The following is a 22491-nucleotide window of genomic DNA, read 5'->3' on the forward strand; positions in this document are numbered from 1 at the left end:
TACAGTGAGGTTTGTGCGTTTCTTGAGCGTCCTGTCTGTTTTTAATTTTTCTTGTACTATCTGTATGGTGGCTTCCGTGGGTGTTCTGGTGAAAAGAGATATGACGTCGTGTGATATGAAAACGTCGTCTTGCTGCATTTTGATGTTTTTTAGTTCTTCTGCCAGTTGTTTTGAGTTTTTGCAGTGTTGGTCTGTGAGTCCTAGTAATGGTTTAATTATTTCGGTGAGTGCTTTTGATAAGTTGTATGTGACTGAACCAATGCTATCTACTATGGGGCGTAATGGTGTTCCTGGTTTGTGTATTTTTGGTGTCCCCAAAAATAAAGATATCACAATCCTCCCAGCAGATAAAGGCAGGACAACAGTTATTATGGACACTGATGAATATGAACGAAAAATGATTGAATTACTCAGTGACAATGCATTTGAGATATTAAAAAAAGACCCAACAGAAGACAAGAAAAAGAAACTTAAATCACTACTCAAACCACTACTCAATGAAAATAAAATAGATAAGCAGGCATACAATCATTTAGTACCCACAGCCAATGTCATCCCCAGGATTTACAGCACACCAAAAATGCACAAACCAGGAACACCATTACGCCCCATAGTAGATAGCATTGGTTCAGTCACATACAACTTATCAAAAGCACTCACATATATATATGTATATATAAGTAAGTGCAGGTAAGAGTAAAAAGTACCTTCTGTTTCCTGTTGGAGAAGTTATACAGAACAGCTTTGATTTCCAGTTGTTCATTGCGTACTGCTGAGTAAGGTAACTTGAGATCCACAAAGAAGTCTTTTGCCACTGTTAGTTCATAGGGATCAGCTACACAGATACCTACAGGGAAAGTGAAATGTTTTAATATTCTTTTAACATTTGCCATCATATATCAGCCATTACAGGTGTGTATTTCAGTTTTTTAGACATATCATTGTTTACATCAAGATATTTCAGACGTGCGAAGAAGGCATGGTACTGACCATGGGTCTTTGACAGACTGATGGCGAGGATTTCCCAGGTAGTAATAGAGTCTTTGAGATAGTTTTTGGCCAAGGTGTGGCTTGTTGTAGTACTAAAATAAAAAGGGAAACATCAAATCAGAACTACCATTTACCAACAAATTGCTACACTCATATAAATCTTGGATTATTCCAATTACCATGGTATATTTCCTTGACAGGGTGGCAGGTCAATGTCTTCCCACAGCCAGCTCTCAGGGAACTGTGTTCGGGTGACAATTTCATCAGAGTTGATGAAGTCATTGTCATCATCGTCACCTGAACAGATTTGTATTTGTAAATTGTGCCTTGGACAAGTGACAAACATTCACTTATCAAAAAATAAGGCAAATCAGTTTGACAGACTTAAAATTTTGATATATTTGCAAGTGTGGAGCAGTGAAGCAAGCAGGGGACTGTTCAACTGAAAAGAAGCAATGTAAATTTGCGTCAGTCAGGCTCTAAGGGTTAAAAAATTAAAACAAGTTAAATTGATAATTTGTGTTTTTGCAAGTTTTTTGTGCAGTATTTAATGGCAGGTTGCAACTTCATCATGAGCTTTGGGTAGTGACCGAAAGGATGAGATTGCAGATACAAGCGGCTGAGATGAGCTTTCTCCGTAGGGTGGCTGGGCTCACCCTTAGAGATAGGGTGTGGAGCTCAGACATCCAAAGGGATCTTGGAATAGAGCCGCTGCTCCTTCATGTCGAAAGGAGTCAGCTGTGGTGGTTTGGGCATCTGACTAGGATGCCTCCTGGGTGCCTTCCTTTGGAGGTTTTCCGGACACATCCATCTGGGAAGAGACTTCGGGGTAGACCCAGAACATGCTGGAGAATTTATGCATCTCATCTGGCCTGGGAGCACCTTGGGATCTCCTCCTGGCAACCCAAAGTTGCCAGGGGTCCATGCACCGCACTGGGGGCACTACTTATGAAATATGCTTGGACCCCACAGATTGCTCCTTGCAGCTATATTCATATTTTAGCTACATATTGCAGTTTTGGCCCTCAAGTTATGGCCTTAAAGGACATATTAACAGGATTAACCATTTATCATTCTTATTTTCCATGCAGTTGACCAAATAAGGGTACAGCCATGGCTTGAAGGTTAGAGAAGCAGCCTTGGGCCCATAGGTTGCCAGTTCGATTCCCAGGACCAGCAGGAAAAAATGTGAGGTGTTGAGTGAGTGATCATGGCTCCCTCTATATCATGGCTGAAGTGCCCTTGAGCAAGGCACCTAACCCCCAACTGCTCCTGGGTGCTGTAGCATAGCTGTCCACTGCACTGGGTGTGTTTGTGTGTGTGTGTGCTCATTGATCATTTGTGTGTGTTCACTGCCCAAGATGGGTTAAATGCAGAGGAGGTGCTTGAGTGTACATGTGACAAATAAAGGCTTTTTCTTCTTCAGATGATCTTCTTGCAGGCACAGGTGTGATAAGAACTATGGCTTCTTTTACTCTGTAATGGACTGACTAATGATGTTAGTGATGTCATTTTAGCCTAAGTGGTTTGGTTTTTGTGCAACCAAGACATGGGACTGGGCAAAGAAGTTAGTTAATGAATTGGTTGGCTTCAAAAGGCAACATTGTAATGCTCTTGGATATTTTTTTGCTTTAAATCTTACATTTAGTTAATTTTTAAATGTTTTTAGGAACCTTTAACAACTCAAACAAAAATAAAGAACAAAGTTGGTCCTTACTCCGAGCCAGATGCAGCAGGTCTCTCTGCTCATCCTTGCGTTTTTGGATCTCCTTACAACAGTGAAGGAAGGCCTGGACACACTCTGCACCCTCCAAAATGAAAGAAGCTCTCCGTTCACATGTGTAGCCAAGCCTTTTCAGCTTCAGTCCGTCTGTACAGCATTTCTTCTGTTCACCGGAGTATTTACCAACTTACGAAAAAGGGTACAAATGAAGATCAGCACTGAGAAACTGGTAGTCAAGATCTATATATTCCCCTCTATCTATCTATCTGAATTAAACTGTTTAATAAAAATTCCAGCTTCTTACTCAGTGTTTGGGTGATCTGTAATAGAGTCTCAGCTCTCCGTTTTCTCTTCAGTGGGATGGGACACACAGGATCTATTAAAAGGAAATTACAGCTTGTAGTAAAGGAAGAGCCTGCTTGTTGCTGAAGTCTAAACATGCATCATTCCCCCCCAAAAAAAAAAATTGCTGTACCTCGAATATATTATCAATTTATATCACTGTGCTGTTGAATTCTGGATCCTCGAACTGGTGAGAAGGTGTTAATTTTCTGTAACAGTTCCAAGTAATGCAGCTGCAAGTCACAGATTTACATTAATGTACTTGTTCTAATGGCTTATTCCATAGTCACAGCTCATCACAGGCGTTTGTGAGAAGGTCCATGTAATATAATTCTAATTAAAAACCTGTCATATAATAAACCATATGGTATATGACGGGCGGCACAGTGGTGTAGTGGTTAGCGCTGTTGCCTCACAGCAAGAAGGTCCAGGTTCAAGCCCCGTGGCTGGCGAGGGCCTTCTGTGCGGAGTTTGCATGTTCTCCCCGTGTCCGCGTGGGTTTCCTCCGGGTGCTCCGGTTTCCCCCACAGTCCAAAGACATGCAGGTTAGGTTAACTGGTGACTCTAAATTGACCGTAGGTGTGAATGTGAGTGTGAATGGTTGACTGTGTCTATGTGTCAGCCCTGTGATGACCTGGTGACTTGTCCAGGGTGTACCCTGCCTTTCGCCCGTAGTCAGCTGGAATAGGCTCCAGCTTGCCTGCGACCCTGTAGAACAGGATAAAGTGGCTAGAGATAATGAGATGAGATGGTATATTACCAAACACCTGATGTGGACACCTGATCATCAAAACATATGTCCTTGGTGAATATCCCATTCTAGATTTAGTTCCACTTTGCTGTTAGAATAATGTCCACTCTTCTAGAAAGGTTTTCCACTCGATTTTGGGGCATGGCCACAGGGATTTATCCAGCTGATGACACACAGCTGTACTTGGTCACACAGAGCTCTGAAAGATCTACCAGCATCGAAGCTCTTGAATACTGTGCTTGCGACATTTTTCAATGGATGAAGTGCAATAAGCTGCTGTGCAACACAACGAAAACAGAGGTTCTGCATTTTCAGTCATGGTATCTTGCAGTTGATGCCATCCAGTATGTCACCTTTGGTGAATCTGTGAAGGAGCCAATATCTGAAGTGCGTGATCTTGGGGTCATCTTTGATCACCATCTTAAGATGTCTTCCCAGGTCAGTAACATATGTAAATCCACTTCACATTCTCTCAGACGTATTGGTCAGATTAGAAAATATCTTGACACTGCCGCCACGGAAAAGCTTGTACATGCATTCATAACCTCCAAGCTGGACTATTGCAAGAGTTTGTTGTATGGTCTCTGCGATAAGGACTTGTCGAAATTGCAGCGCATCCAAAATGCAGCTGCAAAGATGGTTACTTTGAAGAAGAAATATGACCACATCACACCTGTCTTATGCTCACTTCATTGGCTGACAGTGAAGAGAATAATATTTAAGATCTTGTTGATGACCTTCAAAGTACTCAATGGATTGGTGCCATCATACCTCAGCGATCTACTGGTGGTGAAGAAGCCACTACGGACACTACGCTCTAACAATACTAACATCATCGTTCTTTCTACACCACGTTACAGAACCAATACTTATGGAAAGCGTGTGTTCGCTTCATGTGCACCGAGACTGTGGAATCAACTTCCAAAGGCCTTAAAAGAATCAACTGGCATTAATGATTTTCAAAAAGGACTTAAGACTTATCTTTCTGATTTACTTATCCTTCTAGTTTTGATTTTTGAACTTTTATGTTTCTTGATTGTTATCTTTATGAGAGATATGGGAGAGGGAATCTCAACGTTTCATTTGCCCGGGCGTTTGGATTCTTTCTCTCATCTTTCTTATTTCTTAATTTTATTTAATTTTATTTTTTTATGAGTACTATAATATTATGGAGGGGGCGGCACGGTGGTGTAGTGATTAGCGCTGTCGCCTCACAGCAAGAAGGTCCAGGTTCGAGCCCCGTGGCCGATGAGGGCCTTTCTGTGTGGAGTTTGCATGTTCTCCCCGTGTCCGTGTGGGTTTCCTCTGGGTGCTCCGGTTTCCCCCACAGTCCAAAGACATGCAGGTTAGGTTAACTGGTGACTCTAAATTGACCGTAGGTGTGAATGTGAGTGTGAATGGTTGTCTGTGTCTATGTGTCAGCCCTGTGATGACCTGGCGACTTGTCCAGGGTGTACCCCGCCTTTCGCCCGTAGTCGGCTGGGATAGGCTCCAGCTTGCCTGTGACCCTGTAGGACAGGATAAAGCGGCTACAGATAATGAAATGAGATGAGATATGGACTATATGTCTTATTTTCCAGTCTTAGACTTTTGAATTTCGTGGTTTTCTATATTTGAGTATTTTTTCATGAATATTTGATTTGTGATAATTTATGAGGGGGATGGGGGAGGGAATCTCAGTGTTTCGTCGGAGTTTTGTCAGAGCGTTTGGACTCTTTCTCTCACCTCTCTTATTTTCTTATTTTCTTTGATATTGTGTTTATGTAAATGAGTTTTCATGGATATTAGATTATTATTATTGGCGGCACGGTGGTGTAGTGGTTAGCGCTGTCGCCTCACAGCAAGAAGGTCCTGGGTTCGAGCCCCGGGGCCGGCGAGGGCCTTTCTGTGTGGAGTTTGCATGTTCTCCCCATGTCCGCGTGGGTTTCCTCCGGGTGCTCCGGTTTCCCCCACAGTCCAAAGACATGCAGGTTAGGTTAACTGGTGACTCTAAATTGACCGTAGGTGTGAATGGTTGTCTGTGTCTATGTGTCAGCCCTGTGAAGACCTGGCGACTTGTCCAGGGTGTACCCCGCCTTTCGCCCGTAGTCAGCTGGGATAGGCTCCAGCTTGCTTGCGACCCTGTAGAAGGATAAAGCGGCTAGATATAATGAGATGAGATTATTATTATTATTATTATTATTATTATTATTTCGGATATATTATTGTAAGGGCATTGAGATTGTTATGGAATGCACATAGAAATAAATTATTATTATTATTATTATTATTATTTTTGTTCTTCAGTCATAAGAGCATTAATGAGGCCAGGCACTGATATCAGGTGATTCATTCAACATTCAGATCAAGTGCATTCAGCTTTCCAGATCATCTCAAAGATGTTCAGTGTGGTAGAGGTTTGAACCCCTTTGTTCCACTGAAGGGAAATTGTAATGCTACTGCATTCAAACAAAGACATTCTACACAATTGTGTTCTTCCATTTTGTCAAGTTTGGTGAAGAACCACATATGGATATGCTGGTTAAGCATCCACGATCTTTTGGCTATAAAGTGGTCATTGAAGTGAGGAGATGTTTCACATTTATGGAAGGAGATGCTGGTGTCAACATTTTGCACCAATCAGAGGTAAAGCTGGAACTAAGATTTTCAATGAAGGAAGGTTTTCAGGACAGAAAAGTTGTGACATGACAAGCTGTGATTTTATTGTTAAAAAAAGAGAGGTTGGTGGAAGAGCAAATGTTTATAGCTGCTATAATATAATTGATAACAGAAACTAACTTGTTGCAGAGATGTTCCGCAACAATAAAGTTTAAACTAGATAAAGGCACAGTAATTTGTGCTAGCTGTTACAAACTGGAACGTACCCTATAGATCTGGAATGGTAAGAGTTAGAGAATGATGCTTAGTGAGGAAAAGTTATGCCCTGCCCCCCTGAAGAAAACACGACCCCCCAAAAAAATAAACAAAAAAAAAAGGATTGAAAAAAATCATGAAAATTGACAGTTATAAGTGATTAAAAAATCCCATTTTTGATGGATCATTTCATATCAGTGATCCAGATCAGCACCAAAAGTTATAGCAATATAATTCAGCCCAGAGGTATTCATATGAAATTTGGTGATGATTGGTTGAAAACTGAGGAAAAAATAGCGTCCTAAAAAATGGTAGAAGAATAATAGTAACTAGATAGAGACTGTGACTAAAGTCACAGTAATTTGCGCTAGCTGTTACAAACTGGGACATCTGGTCACCGTATCCTATAGATCTGGAATGGTAAGAGATAGAGAATGATGCTTAGGGAGGAAAAGAATCCTGTTTTTCATGGATCATTCAGTTCAGTGATCTAGATCAGCACCAAAAGTCATATCAACTTAATTCAGCCCAGAAGTATTCTTCATGTGAAATTTGGTGATGATTGGTTGAAAACTGAGGGAGAAATAGCATCCTAAAATGTTAGGATAATAATAATAATAATAAACTAGAAAGATCCTGAGTGAGAGTAGCAATTTGCCCCAGTGCTCATCTCATCTCATCTCATTATCTCTAGCCGCTTTATCCTTCTACAGGGTCGCAGGCAAGCTGGAGCCTATCCCAGCTGACTATGGGCAAAAGGCGGGGTACACCCTGGACAAGTCGCCAGGTCATCACAGGGCTGACACATAGGCACAGACAACCATTCACACCTACGGTCAATTTAGAGTCACCAGTTAACCTAACCTGCATGTCTTTGGACTGTGGGGGAAACCAGAGCACCCGGAGGAAACCCACGCGGACAACATGCAAACTCCGCACAGAAAGGCCCTCGCCGGCCCCGGGGCTTGAACCCAGGACCTTCTTGCTGTGAGGCGACAGCGCTAACCACTACACCACTGTGTCGCCTGCCCCAGTACTGCGAGAGCAAATTAATGAACATGGATTAAAAAGTATGATGTGTGATTAATAGATTACATATTTGTTAGGAAATTGCTGTGGTATGAGTAGAATTAAACTGTTAGGGATGTGCTATTAAAGTGGAAATAATCTGTTTTGGGGTGGTAGCATTAACTGCTTCATCACACAACTTGCAGTTGATTTATTGATCTATTACAGCACCACACAGAGTTTTATTCATTTTTTAAGTGTTACCTGTTCTTTCAGTGGTGCCTCCTGCTTTATCAGACTGAAACAGCAGACCTGCATCATAGAAAACCCCCAGACTGTCTTTACCCCCACCGGCTGTACAGCCAGTGTCATGTTTCTCAATAATGTCCCAGATCTGTTGGGGAAAGAGAAAAGAATATTACTGTAAATGTGTGCACTAAATTTTCTTGCGAAAAGTTAGATTAAGTTTGTCCCAAGATCAATTTGGAGGACACTGGACTCTGGCACATTTTTTTTTTTTTTGCCTTTACCTGATTCCTGAGTAAACTAAACATAAAACCATGAGATAATGAAAATTAAAAACACTGCCAGGTATTACTCACCTGGTTCTGTGTGAGTCTGTTCTTGTGGAGGACAAAGACACCCTTATCCACAGCTACCAGGCCAACCTTGGCACTTGGATCTCCAGTGACTATGAGATGGAACTCATCACGAGGGCTAAATACCTTCTTGACATTTAAACTCTCCTTTACATCCAGTTTTAGCTACATTACGTAAGGAAAAAAGAAGAGAGAAAAAATATATATCAAGGGTGGCCAAATTTGTTAGCTGGCCCACTAGGCAAATGGAAGCACCAATGGGCTACTCAACCCAGTGCTTTGTTTGCCTGGAAATTGATGGATAAAAACTAGTAGCTAACAATATAATAGTTTATGGCAAACTAATCAGCTGGTTATATCCAGTCGAAGGGAAACAAATGAGTATATGAATTTCTGGGAAGGTGATTTCCAAAAGGATTTAGTGTAGCACAGTGTGTTTGGGACAGAAACTTAGCCGAACATGTCACATCTACCATGGGGCAGCTGGTAACACAATTCTAACACGTTCAGATTTATGGATTTGAACCAGTACACTTGGGGTCAGTGTCTTGTTGGAGTGAAAAATTGGGTGGTCTGCCACCAAAGGAACCATGGTCTTGGCTGTTTATCAGATCTAGATGTAAATATCAGGTAATCTATCATCTCACATTCATCTTTTGATGTCAAATCCAGTTGTTTTCAGTGTATAGCAAATACAAAAGAATTGGCCTTGCTGTCCCAATACTTTCATGACTAAATATTGACCTTGTTTAGGTTACTACTGTTTACTGATCTTTGTCAAGTTTCCCAAAAGCATTGTAGCACAAAGATCATTGGTAATGGTAGAACAAGCAGCACAATGAACACTCTCTCCCCTGGTGAAGACTCTCTTAGCGTTAAGAGGATTTTGGGAAACCTGCCACTTTATAGTATTTTCTTAATAACCACTCACTATATATTTAAAAAAAAATCCCCACTCACCCCTCCTTCAGGTGGTCTTTTTTCCTTCGAGCTTGGGTCCTCTATCAGAGCCCTGGGAGTTTGAGGGCCCTGTGCAGTATCTTAGCTGTTCCTAGGACTGCACTTTTCTGGACAGAGTTGTCGGATGTTGTTCCTGGGATCTGTTGGAGCCACTTTCCTAGTTTGGGGGACACTGCACCTAGGGCTCTTATCACCACAGAGACCACTGTTGTCTTCATCTTCCACATCTTTTCTAGCTCTTCTTTCAGCCCTCAATACTTCCCGAGCTTTTCAAGTTCCTTTTTCCTGATGTTGTCACTTGGTATTGCCATATCTATCACCACAGCCTTGTTCTTCCATTTGTCCACCACTACCATATCCATGGTAATGGTTAGCCATTACCAGTTTGTCGGTCTGTATCTGGAAGTCCCACAGGATTTTAGCTTGGTCATTCTCAACCACTTTCGAAGGTGTGTCCCACTTTGACCTTGGGACTTCAAGTCCATACTCGGCACAGATGTTTCTGTACACTATTCCAGATACTTGGTTATGGCTTTCCATGTATGCTCTTCCTGGATTGTCTCAGAGGCATCTTTGCACAGTCTGCACCTGGGGTCCTGCCTCATGTCGCAGACCCCAGCCTCTATTGATCTTGTGCTTAGGGCCTGTTCCTGTGCAGCTATGATTTGTGCCTCTGTGCCATCTTCCAGTCTTCTTCGATAGCTCAGTCAATAACATCGCTAACTTGGTGCTCTCTACAGGGGTCAGGGGTTCGTGCCCTGGTTGAGACAATTCCAGTAAAGGCCTATAGGCAAAGCACTTAATGCTACCTGCCTACCTCATCAATGAGAGACAGAAAAACAAGAGGCATACTGGTCTAACAAGGTCTGTGTCAGGTGTTGAGGAACCAGGGCAACCAGACTGATGAGAAAGGGGCTACTGGAGCAAAAGCAAAATGCTTTTATTTATTATATATATATCCCCTCCTAGAACTGCCACCTTATTGTGGTTGAGGGGTTTGTGTGCTTGAATGATCCTAAGAGCGATGTTGTCTGGGGCATTACGCCCCTGTTAGGGTCTCCCAAGGCAGACAGGTCCTAGGTGACAGGCCAGACTAAGAGCAGTTCACCAAAACCCCTTATGGATAACAATCTCTCAAGGAACGTGACGTCGCCCGGTATGGCACAGCCGGGGCCCCACCCTGGAGCCAGGCCCTGGGTTGGGGCTTGTATACGAGCGCTTGGTGGCCGGGCCTTTGCCCATGGGGGCCCGGCCAGGCTCAGCCCGAAGCGGTGGTGTGGGCCCGACCTCCTGTGGGTTCACCACCCATAGAGGTAGCTGTAGGGGACTGGTGCAGTGTGGATTGGGCGGCAGTCGAAGGAAGGGGCCTCGACGACCTGATCCCCGAACACAGCGGCTAGCTGTTGGGACATGGAATGTCACTTCGCTGGGGGGGAAGAGCCTGAGCTTGTGTGGGAGGTTGAGAGGTACCGGCTAGAGATAGTCAGGCTCACCTCCACACACAGCTTGGGCTCCGGGACCCAGCTCCTCAAGAAGGGCTGGACTCTCCACTTCTCTGGAGTCGCCCATGGTGAATGGCGGTGGGCTGGTCTGGGATTGCTTATAGCTCCCCAGCTCAGCCACCATGTGTTGGAGTTTACCCCAGTGAACAAGAGGGTGCCTCTCTGCGCCTTAGGATCGGGGAGAGGGCTCTTGCTGTTGTTTGTGCCTATGGGCCAAATAGCAGTATAGAGTATCTGGCCTTCTTGGAGTCCCTGGGAGAGGTACTGAGAGGTGCTCAGATTGGGGATTCCCTTGTTCTACTGGGGGACTTCAACACTCACGTGGGCGATGACCATGACACCTGGAGGGGCGTGATTGGGAGGAACGGCCTCCCCAATATGAACCCAAGTGGTGTTTTGTTATTGGACTTCTGTGCTAGTCACGGTTTGTCCATAACAAACACCATGTTCAAGCATAGGGGTATCCATAAGTGCACATGGCACCAGGACACCTTAGGTCAGAGGTCGATGATCGACTTTGTTGTCGTTTCATTGGATCTCTGGCCCTATGTCTTGGACACTCGGGTGAAGAGAGGGGCTGAGCTGTCAACTGATCACCACCTGGTGGTGAGTTGGATCCGCTGGCGGAGGAGGAAGCCGGACAGACCTGGTAGGCCCAAACGTATGGTGAGGGTCTGCTGGGAACGTCTGGCACTCTGTCGGGGAGGTCTTTAACTCCCACCTCTGGGAGAGCTTCTCCCAGCTTCCGAGGGAAGTGGGGGACATTGAGTCTGAGTGGACCATGTTCTTTGCCTCCATTGTCGACGCGGCTGTTCGGAGCTGTGGCTGCAAGATCTCCAGTGCCTGTCATGGCGGCAATCCCCAAACCTGGTGGTGGACACCGGAAGTAAGGGATGCCGTCAAGCTGAAGGAGTCTTATCAAGCCATGTTGGCCTCCGGGACTCCTGAGGCAGCTGATGGGTATCGGCAGGCCAGGCGTGCCGCAGCTCGGGCAGTTGCGGAAGCAAAAACCCGGAACTGGGAGGAGTTCGGTGAGGCCATGGAGGAAGACTATCGGTTGGCCTTGAAGAAATTCTGGCAAACTGTCTGGTGCCTCAGGAGGGGGAAGCAGTACTTTGCCAACACTGTTTACAGTATGGGTGGGGAGCTGTTGACCTTGACTGGGGACATTGTCGGGCGGTGGAAGGAAAACTTTGAGGATCTCCTCAATCCCACTGTCAAGTCTTACACCGAGGAAGCGGAGGCTGATGACTCAGAGGTGGACTCGTCCATTACCCAAGCCGAAGTCACTGCGGTGGTTAGCAAGCTCCTCGGTGGCAAGGCACTGGGGGTGGATGAGATCCGCCCCGAGTATCTCAAGTCTCTGGATGTTGTGGTGCTGTCTTGGCTGACATGCCTCTGCAACATCGCGTGGCGGTTGGGGACAGTGCCTCTGGAGTGGCAGACTGGGGTGGTGGTCCCTCTTTTTAAGAAAGGGGACCAGAGACTGTGCTCCAATTATAGGGGAATCACACTTCTCAGCCTCCAAGGGAAGGTTTACTCTAGGGTACTGAAGAGGAGAATTCGGCCAATAGTCGAACCTTGGATCCAGGAGGAACAATGCGGTTTTCGTCCTGGTCGGGGAACACTGGACCAGCTCTATACCCTTCATAGGGTGCTCGAGGGTTCATGGGAGTTTGCCCAACCAGTCCACATGTGCTTTGTGGATTTGGAGAAGGCATTTGACCGTGTCCCTCCTGGTATTCTGTGGGGGGTGCTTCGGGAGTATGGGGTTCGGGGCTCTTTGCTAAGGGCTGTCTGGTCCCTGTACGAATGGAGCAGGAGTCTGGTTCGCATTGCCGGCAGTAAGTCAGACCTGTTCCCAGTGCATGTTGGACTCCGGCAGGGCTGCCCTTTGTCACCGGTTCTGTTCATAATCTTTATGGACAGAATTTCTAGGCGCAGCCAGGGGCCGGAAGGAATCCTGTTTGGGAACCACAGGATTTCATCTCTGCTTTTCGCAGATGATGTTGTCCTGTTGGCTTCTTCAAATCAGGACCTTCAGCATGCACTGGGGCGGTTTGCAGTCGAGTGTGAAGCAACTGGGATGGGAATCAGCACCTCCAAGTCCGAGGCCATGGTTCTCGACCGGAAAAGGGTGGCTTGCCCTCTCCAGGTTGGTGGAGAAGTCCTGCCTCAAGTGGAAGAGTTTAAGTATCTTGGGATCTTGTTCACAAGTGAGGGTAGGATAGAGCATGAGATCAACAGGCGGATCGGTGTGGCCTCTGCAGTGATGCGGTCGCTTTACCGGTCTATCATGGTGAAGAAGGAGCTGAGTCAAAAGGCAAATCTCTCGATTTACTGGTTGAGCTACGTTCTGACTCTCACCTATGGTCATGAGATTTGGGTAATGACCGAAAGAACAAGATTGCGGATACAAGCGGCCGAAATGAGTTTCCTTTGCAGGGTGGATGGGCGCTCCCTTAGAGATAGGGTGAGAAGCACAGTCACTTGGGAGGAGCTCGGAGTAGAGCCGCTGCTCCTCCACATCGAGAGGAATCAGCTGAAGTGGCTCGGGCATCTCTTTCGGATGCCTCCTGGACGCCTCCCTGGGGAGGTGTTCCAGGCATGTCCCCCCGGGAGGAGGCCCCGGGGAAGACCCAGGACACGCTGGAGGGACTATGTCTCTCGGCTGGCCTGGGAACGCCTCGGTGTTCTTCCCGAGGAGCTGGCCGAGGTGTCTGGGGAAAGGGAAGTTTGGGCTTCCATGCTCAGACTGCTGCCTCCGCGACCCGGCCCCGGATAAGCGGAAGATGATGAGATGATATATACACACAGTGCCCTCCACAATTATTGGCACCCTTGGTTAAGATGTGTTAAAAGCCTTAAAATAAATTCAATTTTTATTGCAGAAGCATAATCTCACACTGAAAATTGTAGAAAAATGTAACCCTTAAATCAAGTGAATTTAAAAAAAAATTAAAAATCCCTGACTAAGGAATAATTATTTTTCATAAAATCACCTGTTCCAGAATTATTGGCACCCATAACAATTCCTAGAAAATAAATATAACTGAAGCATTTCTGTCATTTCTACTGTAGTTTAGAAAGTTGATCAGAGTATCTAGGAACCTTTAATTAGTAATTCATCACATCCTGTTTCCCTGGGGTATAAATATGATGTGACACAGAGGCCTATTTCTCTTATCCACTCTTCAACATGGGAAAGACAAGAGAACTCACTATTCAAGTAAGGCAGATGTGTGTCAACCTACATAAGTCAGGCAATGGCTACAAGAAATTAGCCACTCACCTACGCCTACCCATATCTACAGTCAGAGGAATCATCAAGAAGTTTAAAACAACTGGAACAGTGGCAAACAAGCCTGGATGAGGATGCAAGTTTATCTTACCACCACACACAGTGAGGAGGATGGTAAGAGAAGTAAAAAGTTCTCCAAAGCTCACTGTTAGAGAATTGCATCAAAGAGTAGCATCTTGGGGTCACACAGTCTCCATAACAACCATCAGGTGCTATCTACATGCCAAAAAGCTGTTTGGGAGGCATGCATAGAAAAGTCTTTTCTCACTTACAAGCGTAAACATCTGGAGTTCCGGGTTCGAACCCAGCGGCCGGCGAGGGCCTTTCTTTGTGGAGTTTGCATGTTCTCCCCGTGTCTGTGTGGGTTTCCTCCAGAGTCCAAAGACATGCAGTTAGGTTAATGTGGGGCGGCCTTGGGCTGAGGTGCCCATGAGCAAGGTACCGAACCGCTGACTGCTCCCCGGGCACTCTAGTGTGGCTGCCCACTGCTCTGGGTGTGTGTGTGTATGTGTGTTCATGGCTTCATATGGGTTAAATGCAGAGGATGAATTTCACTGTGCTTGAAGTGGGCATGTGAAAAATAAAGGTTTCTTCTTTCTTCTTCAAAAGATGAGTATGCGGAAAAGTACCTCATGCCCACTGTGAAGTATGGGGGAGGATCGGTGATGCTGTGGGCCTGTTTCTCTTCCAAAGGCCCTCGGAACCTTGTTAGGGTGCATGGCATCATGAACTCTTTGAAATACCAGGACTTTTTAAATAAAAATGTAAGCGGGGCGAGGTATTGTAATCAGTACAGGTTTTTTTGTCTGTTTGTGTGTCTGTCTCTTAACAATCTAGCTCTAGACAGTTGCACCAATTAACCTCAAATTTTCAGGGTAGGTGGGCAATAGTTCATAGATTACCTGATTAAATTTTGGGGGTAATTGGGTCAAGGTGAAGGTCACTGGAAAGGTCGACCTTTCAGTCAAAATAACATTTTCCATTATAACTAAAAAATGGTTGCTGATAGACAGATGTTTACTATTATGAGCATATAGGAACTCCAATATGGGCTTTCATTTGGCACCATGATCTTTGACCTTGAAAGGTCAAATTCAAGGTCACACGTTTTCAGAGGGCTGTAACTTGAAATGGTTGATGGTAGACAGATATTTACCGTTATCAACTTGTAGGAAGTGTCATATGGGCTTTCATTTGGCACCATGATCTTTGACGTTGAATGACTTTGAAATGTCAAACTCAAGGCCATGGATTTTCATAGGATTATAACCTGACAGCTGTTGATTGAGGAATATTACCATTATCAACATATAGGTATAAAATACAGTGGTGCTTGAAAGTTTGTGAACCTTTTAGAATTTTCTATATTTCTGCATAAATATGACCTAAAACATCAGATTTTCACACAAGTCCTAAAAGTAGATAAAGAGAACCCAGTTAAACAAATGAGACAAAAATATTATACTTGGTCATTTATTTATTGAGGAAAATGATCCAATATTACATATCGGTGAGTGGCAAAAGTATGTGAACCTTTGCTTTCAGTATCTGGTGTGACCCCCTTGTGCAGCAATAACTGCAACTAAACGTTTCTGGTAACTGTTGATCAGTCCTGCACACCGGCTTGGAGGAATTTTAGCCCGTTCCTCCATACAGAACAGCTTCAACTCTGGGATGTTGGTGGGTTTCCTCACATGAACTGCTCGCTTCAGGTCCTTCCACAACATTTCTATTGGATTAAGGTCAGGACTTTGACTTGACCATTCCAGAACATTAACTTTATTCTTCTTTAACCATTCTTTGGTAGAACAACTTGTGTGCTTAGGGTCGTTGTCTTGCTGCATGACCCACCTTCTCTTGAGATTCAGTTCATGGACAGATGTCCTGACATTTTCCTTTAGAATTCGCTGGTATAATTCAGAATTCATTGTTCCATCAATGATGGCAATCCGTCCTGGCCCAGATGCAGCAAAACAGGCCCAAACCATGATACTACCACCACCATGTTTCACAGATGGGATAAGGTTCTTATGCTGGAATGCAGTGTTTTCCTTTCTCCAAACATAATGCTTCTCGTTTAAACCAAAAAGTCCTATTTTGGTCTCATCCGTCCACAAAACATTTTTCCAATAGCCTTCTGGCTTGTCCACGTGATCTTTAGCAAACTGCAAACAAGCAGCAATGTTCTTTTTGGAGAGCAGTGGCTTTCTCCTTGCAACCCTGTCATGCACACCATTGTTGTTCAGTGTTCTCCTGATGGTGGACTCATGAACATTAACATTAGCCAATGTGAGAGAGGCCTTCAGTTGCTTAGAAGTTACCCTGGGATCCTTTGGGACCTTGCTGACTAATACACGCCTTGCTCTTGGAGTGATCTTTGTTGGTCGACCACTCCTGGGGAGGGTAACAATGGTCTTGAATTTCTTCCATTTGTACACAGTCTGTCTGACTGTGGATTGGTGGAGTCCAAACTCTTTAGAGATGGTTTTGTATCCTTTTCCAGCCTGATGAGCATCAACAACACTTTTTCTGAGGTCCTCAGAAATCTCCTTTGTTTGTGCTATGTTACACTTCCACAAACATGTGTTGTGAAGATCAGACATTGATAGATCCCTGTTCTTTAAATAAAACAGGGTGCCCACTCACAGCTGATTGTCATCCCATTGATTGAAAACACCTGACTCTAATTTCACTTTCAAATTAACTGCTAATCCTAGAGGTTCACATACTTTTGCCACTCACAGATATGTAATATTGGAACATTTTCCTCAATAAATAAATGACCAAGTATAATATTTTTGTCTCATTTGTTTAACTGGGTTCTCTTTATCTACTTTTAGGACTTGTGTGAAAATCTGATGATGTTTTAGGTCATATTTATTCAGAAATATAGAAAACTCTAAAGGGTTCACAAACTTTTAAGCACCACTGTAAGTGCCACCAGGCAAGGCTTGTTTTGCCTGGCAATGCTTGTTTCATGCTGGAACAGGTTTGGATCGGGTGGGTCCAGTGAAGGGAAAATCTTTGGCCTTCCAGTGCATATTTTATGCGTGTGTGCGTGCCATCTGTTGACTCTCTAAAATACTGGTGTATTTCTGAACCTTCAAAAAGATAATACTCTTGAGTACAACATTTTAACTTACTATGAAAAGGAAGCAGATTGCCTACCGTTCCCAAGCATGTGTCCTTCACATCAACCCAGATTGAGTCTGACACAAGCTCTGTGGATCCTACGTTGAAATATGCCACCACTCGAAATGAGGGAACCAGCTCTTTTTTGACGATTTTAGACAGAGTCATCAGCAACTGGCCTTGTCTCTTAAACCTCTCCACTTCTACAATCTGTCCTTTACTAAGGGTCTGACACAAAAACAAGCCCCAGAGCATTTATTTTAAAAAATAATAATTAAAAAAAAGTGTGTTTCTTTAGCTATTAAAATTCAAGTTAGGTTTTTGGGTTAGCATTATTTTTACTGTAACACACAAGTCAGTAAAACTATGTCACAATATCAACAAGATATTTAAACCCAGTGTGTATGTGTGAGATACCAACCACAAGAGTGATGTCTTGATTTTCGACAGTAGTTTTGAAATGTAGGTTGATCTTCAATGGATCACTGATTGCCAATTCTGCATTTGCTATGCCAATATTTATATAATTGCCGGAGCCTCCTTTGGAGGTGTAAGCTTGGGCAGTCATCGTGTTCTCCGCTTGTCTTTCAGGTAATATGCCTGGGGCTTCGGTTCTTGCCTGGTTATACAGCAAAACCATTTTAGTTAAAAGCTTTTAAATTTCCAGTGTGCTTCACTGCTTTTGAAAATTCATCTTGATCCAGTTACCAAATTCCAAAAAAACACAAAAAAAAAAAAAAAAATCACACTACAGTCAGGCAAACATGTATCAATCAGTTTTGTTAAGTCATGCGAAATCTGGAAAATAAACGGTTTACCAACTCAACCAGCTTGGTCTGTGATTTTTTTTAAAAAGTCGGGACATGATATAAGTAGTACATTTCCTTATAATTCATATTCCTGTGTAATTAATTTTACAGCCCCAATTCCAAAAACATTGGGACACTGTGTACAACAATAATAATAACAAATAATAAATAATAAATAATAACAGAATGCAATAATTTGCAAATCATGGAAACCCTATATTGCATTGAAAATAGTACAAAGGCAACATATCAGATGTTGAAACTGAGAAATTTTATTGTTTTTTTTTTAAATATATGCACGGGCGGCACGGTGGTGTAGTGGTTAGCAGTGTCGCCTCACAGCAAGAAGGTCCTGGGTTCGAGCCCCAGGGCCGGCGAGGGCCTTTCTGTGTGGAGTTTGCATGTTCTCCCCGTGTCCGCGTGGGTTTCCTCCGGGTGCTCCGGTTTCCCCCACAGTCCAAAGACATGCAGGTTAGGTTAACTGGTGACTCTAAATTGACCGTAGGTGTGAATGTGAGTGTGAATGGTTGTCTGTGTCTATGTGTCAGCCCTGTGATGACCTGGCGACTTGTCCAGGGTGTACCCCGCCTTTCGCCTGTAGTCAGCTGGGATAGGCTCCAGCTTGCCTGCGACCCTGTAGAAGGATAAAGCGGCTAGAGATAATGAGATGAGATGAATATATGCACATTTTGAATTTGATGTCAACACGTTTCAGAAAAGTTGGAACAGGGTCATGTTTACTATTGTGTTGCATCACCTCTATTTTTAACACCACACTGTAAATGTTTGGGAACTGAGGAGACCAATTGCTGTAGTTCTGAAAGAGAAATGTTGTCCCATTCTTGCCTGATATAAAATTCAGTTGCTCAACAGTTCAGAGTCTGCTTTTATGTTTCATAATGTGCCAAATGTTTTAAATGGGAGAAAGGTATGGACAGCACCTGGACTCTTTTACTACAGAGCCATACAGGTTTAATATGTGCGGAAAGTGGTTTGGCATTGTCTTGCTGAAAGAAGGAAGGCTTTTCTTGAAAAAGATTTTGTCTGGATGGCAGCATGTTGCTCTGAAACATGTGTATATCATTCAGCATTAATGATGCCTTCCCAGATGTACAAGCTGCCCATGTTATGTGCACTAATGCCCCCTCATACCATCACAGATGCTGGCGTTTGAACTGTGCACTGATAACAAGCTGGATGGTTCCTCTCCTCTTTAGCCTGGAGGATGTGGTGTCCATGATTTCTAAAAAGAATTTCTACTTTTGATTCGTCAGACCTTGGGACAGTTATCCACTTCACCTCAGTCCATCATAAAAGAGCTCGGGCCCAGAGAAAGGGGCGGTGTTTCTGGATATTGTTTATATCTGGTTTTAACTTGCATTTGTGGATGCAGTAATGAAGTGTTTTCACAGACGATGGTTTTATGAAGTGTTCCTGAGCCCTTACAGTGATTTCCACTACAGACACGTGTCTGCTTGTAATGCAGTGTCTCCTGAGGGCCTGAAGATCACAGGCATCCAATGTCAGTTTTCAGCCTTGTCTCTTGCATACAGAGATTTCTCCAGATTCTCTGAATCTTTTAATGGTATTATGGACCACAGATGATGTGATCCACAAATTCTTTGCAATTTTACATTGAGAATGTTGAGTTATTCTTAAATTGTTGCACTGTTTGCCCACAGATTCTTTCACACAGTGCTGAACCCCTCCCCATCTTCATGTTTGAGAGACTCCGCCTCTCAGGGATGCTCTTTTTATACCCAATCATCTTACTGACTTGTTGACAATTAACCAAATTAAGATTTTTTTTCAGCAGTTCACAACTTTTTCAGTCTTTTGTTGCCCTGTCCCAACTTTTTTGAAACGTGTTGCTGACACCAAATTCAAAATGAGCATCTCATCTCATTATCTCTAGCCGCTTTATCCTTCTACAGGGACGCAGGCAAGCTGGAGCCTATCCCAGCTGACCACGGGCGAAAGGCGGGGTACACCCTGGACAAGTCGCCAGGCCATCACAGGGCTGACACATAGACACAGACAACCATTCACACTCACATCTACGGTCAATTTAGAGTCACCAGTTAACCTAACCTGCATGTCTTTGGACTGTGGGGGAAACCGGAGCACCCGGAGGAAACCCACGCGGACCTGGGGAGAACATGCAAACTCCACACAGAAAGGCCCTCGCCGGCCCCGGGGCTCGAACCGAGGACCTTCTTGCTGTGAGGCGACAGCGCTAACCACTACACCACCGTGCCGCCCCAAAATGAGCATATAATTAAAAAATATCTCAGTTTCAACATCTGATATGTTGTCTTTGTACTATTTTCAATGAAATATCAGGTTTCCATGACTTGCAAATCTTTACATTCTGTTTTTATTGATGTTTTACAGAGCGTCCCAAGTTTTTTGGAATTGGAGTTGTATTTATAGCATAAACACAAGTTGATAAGCAGCCACGAAATGTTAATTTGTCAAAAAACAAATATGTTCTTAAACCCTCTTTGACGTGACATGACTTACAGTGATTTTTAGAGTGTTGCCTCCTCCTAGGATGTTTACTGTGACCTTGGCCAAACCGTTACTGCTGGTTTGACCCCTCACGTCACCGGGCTTGACCACCACATCCACATTTTCAGCAGGCGACTGGTCCGGATTGGTCACATAAACCTTTTCAAATCCAGATCAGACATGCATTGTGTAATCCAATTTTTATTTTATTGAGCTTAAAATGCTGCACATGACTCAAAAGTACTGAATTTTATATTGGTCATGGACTTTTATCACATTTAATAGGAGCAACACACCAATGCAATAAATAACATTAAATAAATAAATAATTAGAATAATTAAATATATCTATTATTTTAGTTAAATGTATTTAATTAATAATTTATTTACTTTATTACTTCAAATAAATAAATAATAATTTAATAATAGATAAATGATAATGTATTTATCTCTATAAATAATTATTTACATGAATTATCCAGTGCTCCAGTGAATAATTTCTTAGGTGTAAGATTGTAAGGATGTTATGTCGAACAGAGCATGGTTAAATGGCTTTGGACAAAATTTTAATTATCATGTGTATGTTGTGATGACAGACATATTACATTTCATACCGTGACATCGAAAGGCATAACAGGGTGGAAGAATTTTGGGGTTTTCTTGAACTGGATAGTGTAGGGTGATTTCACAATTTGAATGCCCCCCCTCTCCGCTTCAACCATCTCACTCCCTGAAACATTGTTCAAGATAAACGACAGCTGAAAGGAGGCAGATGGTTTGATATAGATCAACAACCACACAAACATACACATACAGTACTGTACAAAAGTCTTAGCCCCCCTGTTTTTTTCCATCCAAACTTTATCGATTTCTGTTTTATGACTTCGACATTATCGAGTCACAACATTACAAAACATTTTAGAGTTCCAAACCTTCTTGTTTTTTTTTTCCCTGCCCAAAATTAAAAGTTACAGAAAAAAGGTTTGTAATATTATCTGAGCTGTAGTTTACTTTTTATTTACTTATCAGAGATATACTTAATAAAGTTATACAGAAGTATACTTGGCTTCTACTGAAAAGTATATAGAAAAGTCTAAGTATATTAAGCTTATACTTAAAGTTTTGATCAAGGTATACTTAACAAAAGTTTAATAAAGTATTAAAATATTTTTGCCTTATGTTTAAGTGTGGGCTGCACGGTGGTGTAGCAGGTAGCGCTGTCGCCTCACAGCAAGAAGGTCCGGGTTCGAGCCCCGTGGCCGGCGAGGGCCTTTCTGTGTGGAGTTTGCATGTTCTCCCCGTGGGTTTCCTCCGGGTGCTCCGGTTTCCCCCACAGTCCAAAAGACATGCAGGTTAGGTTAACTGGTGACTCCAAATTGACCGTAGGTGTGAATGGTTGTCTGTGTCTATGTGTCAGCGCTGTGATGACCTGGCGACTTGTCCAGGGTGTACCCCGCCTTTCGCCCGTAGTCAGCTGGGATAGGCTCCAGCTTGCCTGCGACCCTGTAGAACAGGATAAAGTGGCGAGAGATAATGAGATGAGAGATGTTTAAGTGTACTTGCCCTGTAGTTGTGCTTCAGCATTGTTGACTCTTAGGTTTGTGGTTCCACATAAGTTTTTTTTTTTTTTTTTATTTCTCCTGAGTGGGATAATTATTATTTTTTTATTTATTTCTTTTTCTTTAGAGCTTGGATGTCAATTTCAGTTGTCATTGCCATGTTTTTATACTTTGGCATTTAATACAATGTTGCTTTAAATTTTGATTTTTAAAGAAAATGAATATGTTCTTAATCCTGAGTATCTGTTGTTGTTCTTTGAATTCATACCTTTATAACTTCATTGTAACTAATAAAGTATAGAACTAGCAAACTATTAGTATATAAGTTTACTTGTGGTATACTTGCAGTACAAAATAAAAATACTAGTTGTATACTCAGAGTTTACTTCTCTTAGACTTAAAGTATACGTTTTATAAACTAAAAGTGGGCCAATTTAGTCCCAAGAAGTAT

The 22491-nt window shown here is 43.2% G+C and overlaps 1 protein-coding gene across 1 annotated transcript in view; it reads right to left on the reverse strand.

Annotated features, from left to right (window-relative positions):
* LOC132866440 (complement C3-like) overlaps window positions 1–22491 on the reverse strand; it is a 100395-nt gene that overhangs the window by 63848 nt on the left and 14056 nt on the right. Inside the window, exons 10-20 of the mRNA XM_060899200.1 lie at window positions 21096–21211; window positions 20494–20640; window positions 17583–17780; window positions 17198–17389; window positions 8270–8431; window positions 7932–8061; window positions 3018–3089; window positions 2708–2899; window positions 1170–1287; window positions 991–1082; window positions 708–847 (exon numbers count right to left, since the gene is read on the reverse strand). Of these exons, the coding sequence (XP_060755183.1) occupies window positions 708–847; window positions 991–1082; window positions 1170–1287; window positions 2708–2899; window positions 3018–3089; window positions 7932–8061; window positions 8270–8431; window positions 17198–17389; window positions 17583–17780; window positions 20494–20640; window positions 21096–21211 (1559 nt within the window). The remainder of the gene's footprint in view (window positions 1–707; window positions 848–990; window positions 1083–1169; window positions 1288–2707; window positions 2900–3017; window positions 3090–7931; window positions 8062–8269; window positions 8432–17197; window positions 17390–17582; window positions 17781–20493; window positions 20641–21095; window positions 21212–22491) is intronic.

Source organism: Neoarius graeffei, chromosome 18, assembly GCF_027579695.1.
Source record: "Neoarius graeffei isolate fNeoGra1 chromosome 18, fNeoGra1.pri, whole genome shotgun sequence".
Classification (NCBI taxonomy): Eukaryota; Metazoa; Chordata; class Actinopteri; order Siluriformes; family Ariidae; genus Neoarius; species Neoarius graeffei.